Consider the following 21,369-nt stretch of genomic DNA (forward strand, 5'->3'; position numbering starts at 1 on the left):
ATGGTTTCTGTTATATTTGGGGGTTTGTAACAGACCCCAATGAGAATTTTGTTACCATTTTTCCCTCCATGAATGGTGCGCCCTTTTTCCTTTTTTTTTTCTTCCCCGCTGCGCAATGCGCATGCGCGGGTTGCCGCTGGCTCCCCCGCCCCAGATCCGGCCTAGGCGCCCCGGAAGTGACTCCTTCAGTTCCGGGGTAGCCAGTATTGCGGCGGTCGGCGCATGCGCGGTCCGGGATTCAGCGCCGGACCGCAATGGAGGTTCTCTTACCCGCTCCTGGCCGCACCGCTCGCAGGAGAGGACGCCGGGCGGCCCTCCCCGGACCCGGCCGTCTGCTCCATCCATCAGCTGAGGAGGGAGCCGTCTAACGGAACTCCCCCGACGCTGCTTCTGAGCTGCAGCCCCTGCCGTTCTCACGGACACCGCACAGGCGGCATGCTAGCCCAGGTATGTTGAAGTCGTCCTGTCGTTCCTGGATTGTTCCCGCAGGAACAGGAAACCTAAACTGAGGAGGAGAGGCGGACCGCCCCCTTTTATTTCTCGGTAGGTTTCCTGTTCCTGCGGGGCGGATCCCTCTCTCCAGTGGGGTGCTGTCGTGGCGAAAGGGAAAAATTAGATTAATAAGCAAACTACAAGAGCAACAAATGTACCATATAGGAAATACGGCAGCTGTCAGTCACATGACCTGTCTATTATGTGTATGTGTGAGCTAATATATACTGCCAGGGGGAGGGCTTCCTGTTGGCTGGGGATTTATCAGGCTGCTAATTTAGCTTACAAATACTGAGGTAAAAATACTGAGCAAATAACGTGTGAACGAGGTCTAATACAGGAGGAGATGACACACAGGTATATACTATATACAGGGGAGATGACACACAGATATATACTATATACAGGAGAGATGACACACAGGTCTATACTATATAGAGGAGATGACATACAGGTACATACTATATACAGGAGGAGATGACACACAGGTATATACTATATACAGGAGCAGATGACCTACAGGTATATACTATATACAGGAGGAGATGACATACAGGTATATGCTATATATAGAAGATGACATACAGGTATATACTATATACAGGAGGAGATGACACACAGATATATACTATATACAGGGGAGATGACACACAGGTATATACTATATACAGGAGGAGATGACATACAGGTATATACTATATATAGAAGGAGATGACATACAGGTATATATTATATATAGGAGGAGATGACATACAGGTATATACTATATACAGGGGAGATGACACACAGCAGGTATATTATATATACAGGGGAGATGACATACAGGTATATACTATATACAGGAGATGACATACAGGTGTATACTATATATAAGGGAGATGACAAACATGTATATACTGAGGTGAAAATGAAAAGGTGTGAGTGCAAAATGAGAGGAGTGAGGGAAAATAGTGGAGTGATCGGAAAATGACAGATGTGGGGTCGAAAGAGGAGTGAGGGAAAATAGTGGAGTGATCGGAAAATGACAGATGTCAGGTCGAAATGACAAGTGTTAGGGGGGAATGAGAGGAGTGAGGGAGAAAATGAGAGGTGTAAGGGAGAAAATGAGAGATATGAGGGGGAAAATGAAAGATGTGATTTGGAAAATGAGAGGCGTGATGGGAAAATAAGAGAAGTGAGGTGCTATAACTAACCACAGATATTTACTATGCCCAGGCAACGCCGGGCTCTTCAGCTAGTAAAAGAATAAAAACTGAAACTGTAGGCCCCTTAAAAAATAGTGAGGAAAGAATGGTTGTAGATGACGAGGAAAAAGCTAACATATTAAACACCTTCTTCTCCATGGTATTCACGGTGGAAAATGAAATGCTAGGTGAAATCCCAAGAAACAATGAAAACCCCATATTAAGGGTCACCAATCTAACCCAAGAAGAGGTGCGAAACCAGCTAAATAAGATTAAAATAGATAAATCTCCGGGTCCGGATGGCATACACCCACGAGTACTAAGAGAACTAAGTAATGTAATAGATAAACCATTACTTCTTATTTTTAGGGACTCTATAGCGACAGGGTCTGTTCCGCAGGACTGGCGCATAGCAAATGTGGTGCCAATATTCAAAAAGGGCTCTGAAAGTGAACCTGGAAATTATAGACCAGTAAGTCTAACCTCTATTGTTGGTAAAATATTTGAAGGGTTTCTGAGGGATGTTATTCTGGATTATCTCAATGAGAATAACTGTTTAACTCCATATCAGCATGGGTTTCTGAGAAATCGCTCCTGTCAAACCAATCTAATCAGTTTTTATGAAGAGGTAAGCTATAGGCTGGACCACGGTGAGTCATTGGACGTGGTATATCTCGATTTTTCCAAAGCGTTTGATACCGTGCCGCACAAGAGGTTGGTACACAAAATGAGAATGCTTGGTCTGGGGGAAAATGTGTGTAAATGGGTTAGTAACTGGCTTAGTGATAGAAAGCAGAGGGTGGTTATAAATGGTATAGTCTCTAACTGGGTCGCTGTGACCAGTGGGGTACCACAGGGGTCGGTTTTGGGACCTGTTCTCTTCAACATATTCATTAATGATCTGGTAGAAGGTTTACACAGTAAAATATCGATATTTGCAGATGATACAAAACTATGTAAAGCAGTTAATACAAGAGAAGATAGTATTCTGCTACAGATGGATCTGGATAAGTTGGAAACTTGGGCTGAAAGGTGGCAAATGAGGTTTAACAATGATAAATGTAAGGTTATACACATGGGAAGAAGGAATCAATATCACCATTACACACTGAACGGGAAACCACTGGGTAAATCTGACAGGGAGAAGGACTTGGGGATCCTAGTTAATGATAAACTTACCTGGAGCAGCCAGTGCCAGGCAGCAGCTGCCAAGGCAAACAGGATCATGGGGTGCATTAAAAGAGGTCTGGATACACATGATGAGAGCATTATACTGCCTCTGTACAAATCCCTAGTTAGACCGCACATGGAGTACTGTGTCCAGTTTTGGGCATCGGTGCTCAGGAAGGATATAATGGAACTAGAGAGAGTACAAAGGAGGGCAACAAAATTAATAAAGGGGATGGGAGAACTACAATACCCAGATAGATTAGGGAAATTAGGATTATTTAGTCTAGAAAAAAGACGACTGAGGGGCGATCTAATAACCATGTATAAGTATATAAGGGGACAATACAAATATCTCGCTGAGGATCTGTTTATACCAAGGAAGGTGACGGGCACAAGGGGGCATTCTTTGCGTCTGGAGGAGAGAAGGTTTTTCCACCAACATAGAAGAGGATTCTTTACTGTTATGGCAGTGAGAATCTGGAATTGCTTGTCTGAGGAGGTGGTGATGGCGAACTCAGTCGAGGGGTTCAAGAGAGGCCTGGATGTCTTCTTGGAGCAGAACAATATTGTAACATACAATTATTAGGTTCTGTAGAAGGACGTAGATCTGGGGATTTATTATGATGGAATATAAGCTGAACTGGATGGACAAATGTCTTTTTTCGGCCTTACTATGTTACTATCTAATATATAATTGCCTAGAATACTACTTCCTGCAATTTGTGCCAACTTCCGTGGCTTTGTCCGGAGCTAATGTCTGGAGCTAATGTCCGGAGCTAATGTGCGGAGATAATGTCCGGAGCTAATGTCCGGAGCTAATGTCCGGAGATAAGTGACGTCAACAGTGTCCAGTGTCTGATTGGTTGCCGCCTGCTGCGAGCGACCAATCAGAAACGTGCCGTACTGTGACACACTCCGCCCGCCATTTTGGTGTGATTTTTGAATTTTTACCTCACAGCAAGTTTCTACTGCGAGGAGGCGGGCCCAGTGACGTTGCTCTTCAAGCTCCTGCCGAATTTCGTCAAAAAAATGATAATACCATTTACCAAAACTATATATATTTAGTTGTGAAGTGGTTCAGTGACATTTTCACACCAATTTTGAACTTTTGTTTGGTGTTTTCTCCATATACTGCCTATTATTTTTGTTCTTTCTTACTATTATTTATTAATTGTATTATTCTTACATTTGAATAAATAAAGTATATATGGATTCTAGACTCCCGATTCTTTAGAATCGGGCTGCCATCTAGTGTTATATAATTGTCTAAGGGTCACTTCCGTCTGACCTTCTGTCTGTCTGTCACGGTTATTCATTCGCTGATTGGTCTCGGCAGCTGCCTGTCATGGCTGCCGCGACCAATCAGCGACGGCCACAGTCTGGAAGAAAATGGCCGCTCCTTCCTCCCCGCAGTCAGTGCCCGGCGTCCGCATACTCCCCTCCGGTCAGCGCTCAAACAGGGTTAATGGCAGCGTTGACCGCGGTGTAACGCACTCGGTTAACGCTGCTATTAACCCTGTGTGACCAACTTTTTACTATTTATGCGGCCTATGCAGCATGAATAGTAAAAATATCTAATGTTAAAAATAATAAAAAAACTAAAAAATAGTTACATACTCACCCTCTGGTGGCCCCCCGGATCAGGAACCGGCCTTTCCTGCTCCGCGCGACACCCCGGTGACCGCTGCATGCATTGTGGTCTCGCGAGATGATGACGTACGGTCTTGCGACACCGCTACGTCATCATCTCGCGAGAGCGCAATGCAATCTTCAGACCAGAGCGCGAGACAAGCATCGGGAACCGGCCGCATCGCTCCAGGAGGTGAGTATGTAACTATTTTTTATTTTAATTCTTTTTTTAACAGGGATATGGTGCATACTACGTGACTGTGCTGTATACTACGTGACTGGGCAGTATACTACGTGGCTCTGGGCAGTATACTATGTGGCTCTGGGCAGTATACTATGTGGCTCTGTGCTGTATACTACGTGGCTGGGCAATATACTATGTGAACTACGTGGCTGGGCAATATACTACGTGGCTGGGCAATATACTGCGTGGCTGGGCAATATACTACGTGGCTGGGCAATATACTACGTGGCTGGGCAATATACTACGTGGCTGGGCAATATACTACGTGGCTGGGCAATATGCTACGTGTACATACATATTCTAGAATACCCGATGCGTTAGAATCGGGCCACCGTCTAGTTAAAAGATAAAAGACATAATACATCAAAAACATTGAAAGAAACATTCACTGAGCAGTTGAGGACAACAAATTGTGACAAGAATTTTATATACCGTGCCATTTTTAAATGATGCAAATTTGGAGAATACAGAAACTGTCTGAAAATCAAGAAAATAAAATATTTAGCTGATTAAAAAAAAAGCTCCTGGCTTTAAACTTACCACATTTGCAACTTTATTATGAGAATTTTATGCAAAAATTGGGCCTAAATACACTGGTAAATATTGTTCATTCATTTAACCCCTTAGTGACAGAGCCAATTTGGTACTTAAAGGGACACTGTCACCTGGATTTGGAGGGAACAATCTTCAGCCATGGAGGCGGGGTTTTGGGGTTTTTGATTCACCCTTTCCTTACCCGCTGGCTGCAATATTGGATTGAAGTTCATTCTCTGTCCTCCATAGTACACCCCTGCGCAAGGCAAGATTGCCTTGTGCAGGCGTGTACTACGGAGGACAGAGAATGAACTTCAATCCAATATTGCAGCCAGCATGCAGCCAGCGGGTAAGGAAAGGGTGAATCAAAAACCCCAAAACCCCGCCTCCATGGCTGAAGATTGTTCCCTCCAAATCCAGGTGACAGTGTCCCTTTAATGACCGAGCCAATTTTTGCAATTCTGACCACTGTCACTTTATGAGGTTATAACTCTGAAACCCTTTAATGGATCCCGCTGATTCTGAGACTGTTTTTTCGCGACATATGGTACTTCATGTTAGTGGTAACATTTCTTCGATATTACTTGCGATTATTTATGAAAAAAACGGAAACATGGCGAAAATTTTTAAAATTTTGCAATTTTCAAACTTTGTATTTTTATGCCCTTAAATCAGAGAGATATGTCACGAAAAATAGTAAATAAATAACATTTCCCACATGTCTACTTTACATCAGCACATTTTTGGAAACAAAATTTTTTTTTGTTAGGGAGTTATAAGGGTTAAAAGTTGACCAGCAATTTCTCATTTTTACAACACCATTTTTTTTTTAGGGACCACATCACATTTGAAGTCATTTTGAGGGGTCTATATGATAGAAAATAACCAAGTGTGACACCATTCTAAAAACTACACCCCTCAAGGTTCTCAAAACCACATTCAAGAAGTTTATTAACCCTTTACGTGCTTCACAGGAACTGAAAGAATGTGGAAGGAAAAAATGAACATTTAACTTTTTTTTGCAAACATTTTATTTCAGAACCATTTTTTTTTATTTTCACAAGTGTAAAAACAGAAATTAAACCATAAATTTTGTTGTGCAATTTCTCCTGAATACGCCGATAACACATATGTGGGGGTGAACCACTGTTTGGGCACACCGCAGAGCTTGGAAGAGAAGGAGCGCCGTTTGACTTTTTCAATGTAGAATTGGCTGGAATTGAGATCGGACGCCATGTCGCGTTAGGAGAGCCCCTGATGTGCCTAAACAGTGGAAACCCCCCACAAGTGACACCATTTTGGAAACTAGACCCCTTAAGGAACTTATCTGGATATGTGGTGAGCACTTTAAACCCCCAGGTGCTTCACAAAAGTTTATAACGTAGAGCTGTGAAAAAAAAAAAAAAAAAAAAAAAAAAAATCGCATTTTTTCTACAAAAATGATCATTTTGCCCCCAAATTTTTATTTTAACAAGGCTAACAGGAGAAATTAGACAACAAAAGTTGTTGTGCAATTTCTCCTGAGTACGTCAATACCCCATATATGGGGGTAAACCACTGTTTGTGCGCACCGCAGAGCTTGGAAGAGAAGGAGTGCCGTTTTACTGTTTCAATGTAGAATTGGCTGGAATTGAGATAGCACGCCATGTCGCGTTTGGAAGCCCCTGATGTGCCTAAACAGTGGAAACCCCCCACAAGTGACACCATTTTGGAAACTAGACCCCCCATGGAACTTATCTAGATGTGTGGTGAGAACTTTGAATGCCCAAGTGCTTCACAGAAATTTATAAAGTAGAGCCGTGAAAATAAAAAATCCTTTTTTTTTCCTAAAAAATGATTTTTTAGTCTGCAATTTTTTATTTTCTCAAGGGTAACAGGAGACATTGAACCCCAAAATCTGTTGACCAGTTTGTCCTTAATATATGCGGATACCCCAAATGTGGGGGGGGGCACTGTTTGGGCACCCATCGGGGCTCGGAAGGGAAGGAGCGCTGCCTGGAATGCAGACTTTGATGGGATGGTCTGTGGGCGTTATGTTGCGATTGCAGAGCCCCTGATATACCTAAACAGTAGTAACCCCTCACAAGTGACCCCATTTTGGAAACTAGACCCCCCAAGGAACTTATCTAGATGTGTGGTGAGAACTTTGAATGCCCAAGTGCTTCACAGAAGTTTAGAATGTAGAGTTGTGAAAATAAAAAATATTTTTTTTTCCCACAAAAAAGATTTTGTAGCCCCCAAGTTTTTATTTTCACAAGGGTAACAGGAGAAATTGGACCACTAAAGTTGTTGTCCAATTTATCCCGAGTACGCTGATGCCCCATATGTGGGGGTAACCCACTGTTTGGGTGCACGGCAGAGCTCAGAAGGGAGGGAGCACCATTTGACATTTTGAGCGCAAAATTGGCTGTCGTGTTTGGAGACCCCCTGATGTACCTAAACAGTGGACACCCCCCAATTCTAACTCCAACCCTAACCCCAACACACCCCTAACCCTAATCTCAACCCGATCCATAATCCTAATCACAACCCTAACGATAATCACAACCCTAACCCCAAAACAACCCAAATGTCAACCCTAACCATAACCCTAATCAAAACCCTAAATCCAACACACCCCAATCCTAATCTCAACCCTAACCTCAATCCTAACCCTAATCCCAATACACCTCTAATCCCAACCCTAACCTTAACCCTAATCCCAAGCGTAACCCTTATGCCAACCCTAACCCTCATACCAACCCTAATCCAAACCCTAACCCTAATCCCAACTCTAACCCTAACTTTAGCCGCAACACTAGCCCTAACATTAGCCCCAAACATAGCCCTAACCCTAAATTTAGCCCCAACCCTAACCCTAGCCCTAACTTTAGCCCCAAACCTAACCCTAAGGCTACTTTCACACTTGCGTCGTTTGGCATTCCGTCGCTTTGGACAAGAAACGGATCCTGCAAATGTGCCCGCAGGATGCGTTTTCTGCCCATAGACTTGTATTGCCGACGGATCGCGACGGATGGCCACACGTCACGTCCGTCGTGCACTGGATCAGTTGTGTTTTGGCGGATCGTCGGCACAAAAAAGCGTTCAATATAACGATTTTTTGTACGTCGCGTCCGCCATTTCCAAACGCGCATGCGTGGCCGTAACTCCGCCCCCTCCTCCCCAGGACATAGACTGGGCAGCGGATGCGTTGAAAAACTGTATCTGCTGCCCATGTTGTGCACAATTTTCACAACATGCGTTGGTATGTCGGACCGACGCGTTGCGACGGCCCCATACCGACGCAAGTGTGAAAGAAGCCTAACCCTAAATTTAGCCCCAACCCTAACCCTGTATTTAGCCCCAACCCTAAATTTAGCCCCAACCCTAACCCTAAATTTAGCCCCAACCCTAACCCTAATTTTAGCCCCAACTGCTCTTCTCCTGCCGGCCGGCAGATGGCGGGCGCACTGCGCATGCGCCCATCATTTTCTTTCCAGATGAAGACGTCGGCGGGCACGAGAGGACGCAGGAGGACCCAGGGACACCGGTAAGTATAATAGGGTCCCCGAATCCCCCTATTTCTCTGTCCTCTGATGTGCGATCACATCAGAGGACAGAAAATTACACATCGCTTTTTTTTTTCCGATCGCCAGTAAACAGTTAATTACCGGCGATCGCAAAGCAGGGGTCGGTAAAACCGACCCCGATCATGTTCTTTGGGGTCTCTGCTACCCCCGGCAGTCGAGACCCCAAAGATCCTCCAGGTGCCGGCCGGCAGGCGCACTGCGCATGCGCCCGCCATCTTTTTGCCGGAAAAAGATGGCGGCGCCCATCGGGAGCCACGAGGAGCACCAGGGGAGACAGGTGAGTATCGGGGGGCTATCTGGGACCCCAATTCTCTGTCCTCTGATGTGCGATCACATCGGAGGACAGAGAGATTAAAAGGGAAATCGCGTTTTTTGGGTTTTTTTTGCAATCGCCGGTAAACGGTTAATTACCGGCGATCGCAACTCGGGGGTCGGTAAACCCCCCCCCCCCGAGTCATGTTCTCTGGGGTCTAGGCTACCCTCGGCAACCGAAACCCCAGAGAAAATCCGACTCTGGGGGGCGCTATTCACTTTTTCCACAGTGCCGTTAATTAACGGCGCTGTGGTTTAAGCACCCTTAACTGCCGCCGTTAAAAGGCGTATCGGCGGTCGTTAAGGGGTTAAAGGTAAGGCATTCTAACTGTTGCCACTAGAGGGAGCTCACTGTATGCTGCTGCATTACCGAGTTCAATAGGAACAGTATGAATTCCTATGCAGAGAGCTCACTCTAGTGGCGACAGCAGGAATACATTTGTTATCGCTGAAAAGAATTGTGCAGAGGGTTTGGAGCTTTGTAGCAGAAAAGCCATGCTCTGACCCATAAAATAATATGAATATGTTAAGATTAAACACAATTAAATGATAGAAACGCTTTCTTGCCCTGGACCAACAGTATTAACGCCTTCATCACCCTAAGCCACAAGTATACCCATAAATAACCCTTACACCCCCACTGATGCCCTCCAGTAGTGGGGCTATGGTTATTAAATGCCAGGCAAATATTAATATAATATATAAACAGAGTGAGGATGAGGTGTATGCCAATGCCAGGACAGATGCCAAGAAAGAAGACAGGCGTCCGGCTCATTTCCTTCGTAGGCCGCACCTTTCTAATATTGAGGCCAATTAAGACTCCTCTTGGCGGGATTACCTGAGCACCAGTATTTGCACTTTGACGTTATGGCATTTATGAACACGAGCAAATGTAAATTTTCACGTGATGTGATCTAATGTGCACAGGGTCAGCAGCCCGATCCTTGGGTCTCGGAATAATAAGCAGGGCCAGGGCAGATTAGCAGCTGCATATCCCACGAATAGATGTGTGATAGGAGGGGAAGCGGGAGAGGCATGTGCGTGACACAAGGGGCACGCGCGTCTGACACGAGGGGCACGCGTCTGACACGAGGGGCAGCAGGAGGGATACGTGTGTGACAGGAGGGATACGTGTGTGACAAGAGGGGCAGGTGGAGGGGTACTTGAGTAAAAGAAGGGGCATATGTGACAGGAGAAGGGATATGTGTGACGGGAGGAGCAGGGGGACAGATACTTGTCTGACGATAGAGGCAGGGGCACGGGCAGGCACGATGAGAGCATCAGGCGCCACAAGAGAGGCAATGGCAAGCGCAGGTGAGATGAGAGCGGCAAGCCCAATGGGAGGAGCAGGCAAGACAGAAGAAGGGGGAGGGGCGCACGACGCGAGGGGCAGGGGAAGGATACATGTGTGACGGGTTGGTCTGGGTGTGAGCGTCACAAGGGGCAAGCGTGAATAACACAAAGGGCAGGGCAGCGCATGCATCACAAGAGGCAGAGGCACGCAACACAATATGTGATCTGGTCATGGTGTGGCAGTATTTGTTTCTTGGTATCTTGTATCATTTGGTCACTATGTGGTGGTAATATGTTGTCTGGTCATGGTGTGGCAGTATTTGTCCCCTGTATGTGGTAATATTCAGTATAGCGATACGTGTGACCAGAGGTGGAAGCTGGAGGGATACGTGTTGCGGGAGGGGCAGATAGAGGGATACGAGGGGCAGGAGGAGAGATACGTGTGGAAGATGGAGGGATGGATGTGGCAGGAGGGGGAGGTGGAGAGATACGTGAGGCAGGAGGGGCAGATGGAGGGATACAAGGGGCAGGTGGAGCGATACGTGTGGAAGATGGAGGGATGCATGTGGCAGGAGGGGGAGATGGAGAGATACGTGAGGCAGGAGGGGCAGATGGAGGGATACATGTGGCAGGAGGGGGAGATGGAGGGATACCTGTGGCAGGTGGAGGGATGTGTGTGGCCGGAGGGGCAGATGGAGGGATACGTGTGGCAGATGGAGGGATTTGTGTGACAGGAGGGGGAGATGGTGGGATATGAGGGGCAGATGGAGGGATACGTGGCAGGAGGGGCAGATGGACGGATTTGTGTGGCAGGAGACCACCTCCTCACCTCGCCCCCTATCTGTCGGAGTCCCGCAAGGCTCAGTTCTAGGGCCCCTGCTCTTCTCCATTTACACTTTTGGCCTGGGACAGCTCATAGAATCTCATGGCTTTCAGTATCATCTCTATGCTGATGACACACAGATCTACATCTCTGGACCAGATATCACCTCCCTACTAACCAGAATCCATCAATGTCTGTCTGCTATTTAATCCTTCTTCTCCGCTAGATTTCTGAAACTTAACATGGACAAAACAGAATTCATCATCTTTCCCCCATCTCACGTGACCCCCCCCCAACTAATCTATCCATTACAGTAAACGGCTGCCCACTCTCCCCAGTCCCACAAGCTCGCTGCCTCGGGGTAATCCTTGACGCTGATCTCTCCTTCAAACCTCATATCCAAGCCCTTTCCACTTCCTGCCGCCTTCAACTCAAAAATATTTCACAAATCCGTTCATTCCTCAACCAAGAAACTGCAAAAACCCTAGTCCATGCCCTCATCATCTTCCGCCTCGACTACTGCAACCTCCTGCTCTGTGGCCTCCCCTCTAACACTCTCGCACCCCTCCAATCTATTCTAAATTCTGCTGCCCGACTAATCCACCTGTCCCCCCGCTATTCCCCTCTGTCAATCCCTGCACTGGCTCCCCATTGCCCAGAGACTCCACTACAAAGCCCTAACCATGACATACAAGGCCATCCACAACCTGTCCTCTCCATACATCTGTGACCTCGTTTCCCGGTACCTACCTACACGCGACCTCCGATCCTCACAAGATCTCCTTCTCTACTCCCCTTTTATCTCCTCTTCCCACAATCGTATACAAGATTTCTCTCGCGTATCCCCCCTACTCTGGAACCCTCTACCACAACATATCAGACTCTCGCCTATCATCGAAACCTTCAAAAAGAGCCTGAATACCTACCTCTTCAGACAAGCCTACAACCTGCAGTAACCACCGATCGACCAAACCGCTGCATGACCATCTCTACCCTCACCTACTGTATCCTCACCCATCCCTTGTAGATTGTGAGCCTTCGCGGGCAGGGTCCTCTCTCCTCCTGTACCAGTTATGACTTGTATTGTTTAAGATCATTGTACCTGTTTATTATTATGTATACCCCTCCTCGCATGTAATGCGCCATGGAATAAATGGTGCTATAACAATAAATAATAATATGAGGGGCAGGTGGAGGGATACGTGTGGTAGGAGGGGCAGATGGAGGGATTCATGTGATCTTAATAGTACCTGTAGCGCCCTCCATTGATTGTTTTACGAAACTACGATTCCCAGCAAAATTTACGAACCATTTTGTCGCAGAGAGATACTGGAGATGGGGTTGTCTCCAATTTCATGCTTTCTCAGTTGCTGCAAAACTACAATTCCCAGCATGCACTGCAAGCAGGTCCCTAGCAGGGCATTTACAGCCCCTTTAAGCAGCGCTCCGCCGGCGCCCACTCCAGACCTGCTCTAGTCCCGGCCTCCAGCAGGACGGAACGGAACGCTATTCATACTATAGCAGTCACACTTTCTGACGTGTCTCCTCCCAGACGCCAGATGTCGCCTTCTGCTTCTCTAGCCTTATGGCGCTCTGTCCCCTGGTTTCCACCTCGTTGGTGTCACACATCCTGGATACAGTCAGCAGCAGGAAACCCCGGAAGTGGAGCGAGCAGACGCCAGGGTGGCAGCGTCATAGCGGGACCCCGCATGGTGATATGAGGATGGACGGGGGTCTCCGGGTGTAGAGTCGGGGAGCGACACCTCGTCCCGGACACGTCACGTCTGGCGCCACGTCTGTGTGTGTTTTACCGTGGACACGTCATCTGCCGGCTGGTCATGTGACTACGAGCAGGGCTGCCCCACCACTAGGGGGCGCCTCCTACCTCAGCAACAGACCTGTGCACCCACCACTGCCTTGGAGAAGCCTGGACCAAGTCGTTTGCAGTTTTTTTTTTAACAATTTTTTTGCATCCTTTCCCCCCCCCCCCCCCCCTCTACCTCTGTCTGTTTTTTGGGGGGTTCCCCTTTCCTCCCCATTTTTTTTCTTTATTATTTAGACAGAATTTCTTTTTTTTCTAGTGATCAAATCTAATTTTTCAGCTAATTTCCACCGTTTCTTCATTTCCAAACTGTGAGGTATTTTTTCATACACATTATTTTCTTAAATCCACACTGCCTCCTAGAAGTTTAAAAACCACTTTTATTCTTTTATTTATTTTTGGATTTTCCAAAGTTAATAATCAAATTGCACATTTTTTTTTTTACATTTCTTGAGGATTTCTTTTTATGATTTTGAATATACTTAAGAAAAAAAAATACAAATTGTGGCTCGGCTTCTGTTTAGCTCTCTATCCCCTTTTGGGTGTTTTTCTTTTGCGTTGCTTACAAATAAATTTTTTTTTTTTTTTTTTTTTACAAATGTAAGTCACTATTTTTTTGCCCTTAAATTAGATTTCTTTAAAAATCTGTTGCTGCTGTGGGGTCTGATCTTTGTCTTTTTGCCCCCTTGGGGCTATCGCGCCAATAATAAGCTTTCCTGTCCGGTTTTGTCAATATTCCTCATTCGGACTTCTCCTCCCCATACGGCTGTGCCATTTTTTTTTTTTTGCAGAGCATGTTTTGCTCTTCGTCATTTTTTTTTCTTTAACTATTATATTTTGTCTGAAAAGCTAACAATATATATATATATTTTTGAAATCTTTATTAGTAATAATTGCTGTATCTAGATATATTTTTGGTCGTGGACATGGCGGCTTCTAATTGGGGACTGATCATGAACATTGTGAACAGCATTGTGGGAGTGAGCGTGCTGACCATGCCTTTCTGCTTCAAGCAGGTGAGCGTACGGGGCGGTGTGGGGGTTGTGTCTCCGCAGAATGTGTTCCCATTATCTGCTTGCTGTCAGTGAATAGGAACAGTTAAGTAAATAAGGCAGCACACTGCAGCGCTAGAACATACAAACTTGAAAAACGAAATTTGAACTGCATTACTGCACTAGAAATATGAAAAATGAGAGCGTTTAGCGCATCAAAATGGCCAATTTCATGTGTACCTGGTAGCCCCTTTACGGCATCTCTCTTATACCAGGTCCTAAACTTGCCTTACCTCGCTGAGAATAAACGTCTCCATCTGAATGGGTACATGTGAAACCTCTTCCTAGACTAAAATTCTCTCTCTCTGTGGAGGGGTATTGGACCTGCTGTAATTAAAACACCTGTAGTCTAGGAGGTGGAGTGCACGATCAGAAGGCTAGAGAATACATTTCAAAAACCTGACCGGCACATCCAAACATAGACTGAGTGTGAACAGGTGCTGAACCTAGAGTCGCCAACTCGTATATAGTTAAGTAAATAAGGCAGCACACTGCAGCGCTAGAACATACAAACTAGAAACGATTGGCCATTTTTATGCGCTAAACGCTCTCATTTTTCATATTTCTAGTGCAGTAATGCAGTTCAAATTTCGTTTTTCAAGTTTGTATGTTCTAGCGCTGCAGTGTGCTGCCTTATTTACTTAACTATATACGAGTTGGCGACTCTAGGTTCAGCACCTGTTCACACTGAGTCTATGTTTGGATGTGCCGGTCAGGTTTTTGAAATGTATTTTCTAGCCTTCTGATCGTGCTCTCCGCCTCCTAGCCACAGGTGTTTTAATTACAGCAGGTCCAATATCCATCCATAGAGAGAGAGAATTTTAGTCTAGGAAGAGGTTTCACATGCACCTATTCAGATGGAGACGTTTATTCTCAGCGAGGTAGGCAAGTTTAGGACCTGGTATAAGAGAGATGCCGTAAAGGGGCTACCAGGTACACATAAAATTGGCCATTTTTATGCGCTAAACGCTCTCATTTTTCATATTTCTAGTGCAGTAATGCAGTTCATATTTCGTTTTTCAAGTTTGTATGTTCTAGCGCTGCAGTGTGCTGCCTTATTTACTTAACTATATACGAGTTGGCGACTCTAGGTTCAGCACCTGTTCACACTGAGTCTATGTTTGGATGTGCCGGTCAGGTTTTTGAAGTGAATAGGAACAAGCTTGTTTCCATCCAGAGATGGAGCAGCTGCCCTGACCTCGTCCTGCTCGCGCAGCTTTACGTGTCTGATCAGGTCACATCCCGATGCTCTATACGACATTCATCGGGGGGCTGCAATTTTTAATCTGCATTCTTGTTCGGATCAGAAAAGAGACACCCCGTGGATGTGACCACCACTCCTCCATCTGGCTCCATCTTAGTACGTGGTGGCATATCGCTAGGGTAGGTCATCACTTAAAGGGGTTGTTTGGTGCTGCCCAGAGCGATGATGATACCAGTACACCTTTGGAATGAACAGGACATGTGCTTGTTACCACCTGATCGTTCAGGTACGTGGGGTCGTAACGTCATCGTCTCCTCACTTCCAAAGCAGAACTGTGCGGCTCTGGATAGCACCAGGGTTATCACTGGGATCCTAAGATACTGATCGGAAGATTAGTGGTGGCACAGAGTTGTTGCCATGTTCCTTGCACAGCGGCGCCTCTCCTGGCTGTGCAGGTAACTGTAGCCAATACATTCTTTAACCCTCCGTCAGGGGCAACTGATCTGACAGGCGCAGCTCACTTAGTTTCATTTCTCTATTTTCAGTGGTTTGTCTGGGAAACACCATCCTCCCAGTACCTTCATAACTTTTAGGCTATGTGCACACGTTCAGGATTTATTGCAGAAATTTCCTGAGAAAATCCTGAGATTTTCTGCAAGAAATCTGCATGCGTTTTTTGCGCGTTTTTACCGCGTTTTTTGGTGCGTTTTTTTTCGGATTTTTCCGGACATTTCCCAATGCATTATATAGTGGGAAATCTGCGAAAAATCCACAAAATTAATAAACATGCTGCGTTTTTTAACGCGTTGCGTTTTTTTTTGCGGAAAAAAACACATCATGTGCACAAAAATTGCGAAATTCCTTAAAAATGATGGGATGCATAATGTATGCTTTTTTTTTTTTCGGTTTTATAGCGTTTTTATCGGGGAAAAATCACTAAAAAACTGCGAAAAATCAGCAACGTGTGCACACAGCCTAAAGGCTGTGTGAAATCTGAGAAGCCTCTTGTGCTGCATAGCTGCAGGAGATCAGATATCAGTGTTTTGGCTTCTCAGGCTCATTGCCCCTGAATGCGTCACACCTTTGACGATTAGAATTTGATGTTTTTGTTCATCCCAATTGTTTTTTTAGCTTGTTTTATGAATAGCTAGTACTAAATTTGTGGATTTGTCATAGAAGGTTTAGTTAGAAATAAGAGTGTGCTTCTCAGGCACATTGCGCCCTGACACATATTCTCTCTCTTGCTTCTGCTTTTCTTATGAAATGGCGAGGAGAATATTTGACTTGTCCAATGCCCTTCATGTTGAGCAAGTGCAAAATATACTGCTTGATGATGTGACAGACTCCTTACAGCTAGAAGATTTAGGGGAAGAAAGTGACATTGATTCAGAAGATGATGTGGAAGAATGTCCAGATGTGTCTGATACAGATCAAGATGGAGAGAGTGAGGAGGATGCTCAAGACATAGAAACATATTACTTTTCTGGTTATTAAACATTTATTTTACACCTGATTATGTGTATTCTCATTTATTACATTCCTATTAAGGTATCTGATCACTTTTAGAGCAGTGAAATTTTTTAAAAAAGAAAATATAGCCAGTTTTCTAGCCTGTGCCGGACAGGCGCAATGCCCCTAAACTCGTTATGAAACATATTGCCTCTGACGGAGGGTTAAATAGAGAAGCGGCGCCCTGCAACACTATGAGACAAAGCAATGCAACCTCTTATTTCTCAAGATCAGAGGTTGGATTCCCTGGAATCAAGTCTTGGCAAATCCTGGCGCTATATCAACTCTTACTGAAAACCGTTGAGACATGACCACATCTTGAAAGATTTCAATTTGTGGAGTTAAAGATCGCACCCCTTCTGTTTAGTTTCTATAGAGCCTCTAATACAGTGGTACCCAACCTGTGGCATGCTGGGAGTTATAGTCTTGCTAGAGAGTCATAGGTTGGAGATGAATGACCTAAGTGATCTTGAAGACTTGTACTGATGAGAAATAGACATGATCTCCCTGGTGCACTGCTGTGGGATCCGCTATGATCAGCTGAGAGTCGGGCAATGATTGGACGTGTCCGCGATGACCCTAATGCCCCCATGTCTTTTCTTGCAGTGCGGCTTTGTGCTGGGCACCCTGCTCCTCATGCTGTGCTGCTGGATGACCCATCAGTCCTGCATGTTCCTTGTGAAGACGGCCAGTATGAGCAAGCGGCGGACCTACGCAGGTCTCGGTAAGAGCCACCACCAGCTACGACCATCACTGCTATGACCCTCCACCACCACATTAGACCACCAAGTCTAAACACAGCCCAGTCTAGATGGGTCTCTGTACTCAGACCGACATTTGCCTCCCTAAATACAGACCATCCTGAGATTATTTCTCCTCCTCTTTCACCTCTGCACACGATTCCTGCTCCTCCAATAAGTACGGGACCAAAACGTATCCTGTTCTGCCAAACGGCTCATTGTAAGGAGGGGATTTTCCAAGCTCGTATAAATGAACCTTAACAACGAAATGATGAAAACTTCTCTAAGATTCCCATACACCATGACGCCGATTTATCAAACAATTTTGGTGCACAACTGATTTAAATGTCACAAAATGTGAGCGTAACTTGTATCGGGCCGGCTAGAGATGAGCAAAAACATTTTTAGGACTTTCATCTGGTGCTGGCAACCGCTCATTACTCCGAGGCAGCTGGGCCATTTCCAAAATTTCCAGTGCAACACTCAAGTGCTGGCATCTCGCTCTTGTGTTTAAAAGGACCCCATAATGTCGCTAGGGTCTAGTAATCGAAAGAGGCGCCCAAGCTGATGCAAACGTCAAACCAGTGTTACTGTGAACCTTGCTGCTCCCCTCTAATGCCCATGTTATTGATATATAACCTTACAGGACAGCAAGGGGTGTATAATTCTACTCTTTTATTTTCTTCAGCATTTCATGCCTATGGGAAAGCAGGGAAGATGCTAGTGGAGACCAGGTGAGCAGAGACAACATGTTACTTTCTATGGGTTGCACAGAAGCTTTGTGAAAATCCTCCAACAATCGGCAGGGGAACCTGCCAGCAAGTGTTCAGTTTCCCCACAGCTCCCCCAGAGGAGAAATGGGGTATTATAGAGAGCCTATATACCGCAATCATCTTGCTGTGCAATGTATGTACCTGGCAAGTTCTCCGGTAATGAGGCACAAAATGATGATCTTGAACAGGACGCTGCATATATTAGCCCAGAATTTCCTAATAAGCAGATCTTAGCCATCGACCTTGTCATTGGGTGAAATTGCTCATGTTCAGGTCTTGCCTCAATGTCCTTTCTTTTTCACAGTATGATTGGACTCATGTTGGGGACCTGCATAGCGTTCTATGTCGTGATTGGAGACCTTGGTTCCACCTTCTTTGCTCGGTTGCTTGGACTGCAGGTAAATTGGGCCGTATCCGCTTCGTAAGGCCGGGATCACACACTGCGTGATATGGCCGAGTCTCGCAGGTTAAAACCAAGTTCTGGCACCGGCACTCCGTAGTGCAGCGTGCAGCCGCATAGCCATACATGGAGCCGCACGCTCCGCTCCGGAGTGCCGATGCCAGAGCTTGTTTTTAACCTGCGAGACTTGGCCGTATCTCGCTGTAGTGTGATCCCGACCTTATGCCCAGGACCTTGCTGAGTGCATCAGATAAATGGTTAGCACTGCATCGCTGCACTGTCTAGAACGATTTGTCACTAGGACATCCACCTTGACTGTGACTCAGTGGCACAAAATGTTGTTGTTTTTCACTGTCAGAGACTTGTGGTCTCTTAAAGCGATGTTGCGGGCACAAGCCGTATTCTAATATTTAATGTTAGTCTATTCATTTTCTTTCTGCATCTGCTTTCTTTCTGTTTGTGCAGGCAACGGAAAGTTTTCGCATATTCCTTTTGTTTGCTGTTTCACTGTGCATCGTCCTTCCACTCAGCCTGCAACGCAACATGATGGCATCCATCCAATCTTTTAGCGCCATGGCGCTTATATTTTACACAGTTTTCATGTTTGTGGTATGTATTACTCGGCTCTGCCGAGCCTTGCAAAAATATTGATGTTAAGAAAAAACTACTATATTACTGCTCTCATGTATAAGAATATAGCTATTATAATACTGTCCCTTGTGTACAAGAATATAACTACTATAATACTGCCCCCCATGTACAAGGATATAACTACTATAATACAGCCCCTATATACAAGAATATAACTACTATAATACTGCCCCTATGCACAAGAATATAACTACTATAATACTGCTCCTATGTACAAGAATATAACTACTATAATACTGCCCCCTATGTACAAGAATATAACTACTATAATACTGCCCCCCATGTACAAGGATATAACTACTATAATACAGCCCCTATATACAAGAATATAACTACTATAATACTGCTCCTATATGCAAGAATATAACTACTATAATACTGCCCCCTATGTACAAGAATATAACTACTATAATACTTCCCTATGTACAAGAACAGAACTACTATAATACTGCCCCTATGTACAAGAATATAACTACTATAATGTACAAGCATAGAACTACTATAATACTGTCCCTATGTACAAGAATATAACTACTATAATACTGTTCTATGTACAAGAATAGAACTACTATAATACTGCTCCCTATGTATAAGAATATAACTACTATAATACTGCCCCCTATGTACAAGAATATAACCACTATAATACTGCCCCCTATGTACAAGAATATAACTACTATAATGTACAAGAATATAACTACTATAATACTGCTCCTATGTACAAGAATATAACTACTAGAATACTGTCCCTATGTAAAAGAATAGAACTACTATAGTACTGTCTCTATGTACAAGAATACAACTTTTATAATACTGGTCCCTGTGTACTAACATACATATATATGCCTGCTGATGTGCTCAGGAGTTTTGCATTTTTGCCTCCCGCTTTAATAGTGACTGGAGAAGTTTCATATGCATATTATTTGGCAGAGGCATTCTTGCCATTGGCATTTAGTCATATCTATACCGCCATGGTGAGCGATGTGGTAAGCCCCAGGGTTCATACTAATGAGCCCCATGACACTGCCAGGAATGGTTATTGGAAAACATAATGGGTGCAAATAAAATCAATATCTGAGATCCAATAATGATGAAGAATGGGGCCAAAGTTCAGTTTAGCCTGCACCTTTCAATATCAGGACAAATATTTGAGGCCAAGTATAGAAGATCAGTGTTTATAATGAATCTGATGCTGGGTTGACAGATGTTCCCATTCACCTATGGTTACTGGTCAGCCAACACTACTGAGCAAGACAGGAGAGAAGCAAACTGTTCAGATACAGAAAATATCCCATCGCAGTGTTACAGCCATTATTGCAATGTTTTGTTTTATGCTTGGTATGTAGCTGGAAAGAACTGCTTTCTGTTGTCTTTTTCAGCTGGATGACCGCCACAGTACATAGCAGTCTATTTCTGTGTGTCAGGAAGTCTTAGCTCTGCTCTTTCTGATGTGTGGGTCTGCATTTTAAGTCTCCATGCTCCCTACTTGTGTAGTCATTTATCGGCCGTTTACAGTGGGGGGTGGCAGTACATTATCCCGATGTCACTCTGACATCTAATCTCCTACCTCTCCTACACAGATTGTGCTCTCTTCTTTCAAGCATGGACTGTTCGGTGGTGAGTGGACAAAGGAGGTCAGTTATGTCCGCTTCGAGGGCGTCTTCCGCTGCATACCCATCTTTGGCATGTCCTTTGCCTGCCAGTCGTAAGTAGCTTTGTTTTCCTTGATATGAATATTATAAATATCTACCTCCATATTCTGCGTGGCGCGTCCATGAGCGGACAGGTGGGACTAAATCTATGATCACATTGATTTTAGTTTACGATGGAAGCAGTGCTAGATCCGTCATACAATGCATTCAAATGATATCCCCTTGACTTATTATGGGGTCTGTAGGATTTCTGGCAAGAATAATAACATAGGACATGTGCCGAGTCACATCATACATACATGTCATGTAGCCTGTG

At 44.9% G+C, this 21,369-nt stretch overlaps 1 protein-coding gene across 1 annotated transcript in view; it reads left to right on the forward strand.

Moving 5' to 3' along the window:
- The first annotated feature begins 12,882 nt into the window (after window positions 1-12,882).
- SLC38A10 (solute carrier family 38 member 10) overlaps window positions 12,883-21,369 on the forward strand; it is a 76,760-nt gene continuing 68,273 nt past the window's right edge. The window contains exons 1-6 of the mRNA XM_069750763.1: window positions 12,883-14,088; window positions 17,444-17,561; window positions 18,266-18,311; window positions 18,655-18,748; window positions 19,216-19,359; window positions 20,982-21,106. Coding sequence (XP_069606864.1) covers window positions 13,999-14,088; window positions 17,444-17,561; window positions 18,266-18,311; window positions 18,655-18,748; window positions 19,216-19,359; window positions 20,982-21,106 — 617 coding nt within the window. The 5' untranslated portion in view covers window positions 12,883-13,998. The remainder of the gene's footprint in view (window positions 14,089-17,443; window positions 17,562-18,265; window positions 18,312-18,654; window positions 18,749-19,215; window positions 19,360-20,981; window positions 21,107-21,369) is intronic.

Source organism: Ranitomeya imitator, chromosome 2, assembly GCF_032444005.1.
Source record: "Ranitomeya imitator isolate aRanImi1 chromosome 2, aRanImi1.pri, whole genome shotgun sequence".
In the NCBI taxonomy this organism is placed as follows: domain Eukaryota; kingdom Metazoa; phylum Chordata; class Amphibia; order Anura; family Dendrobatidae; genus Ranitomeya; species Ranitomeya imitator.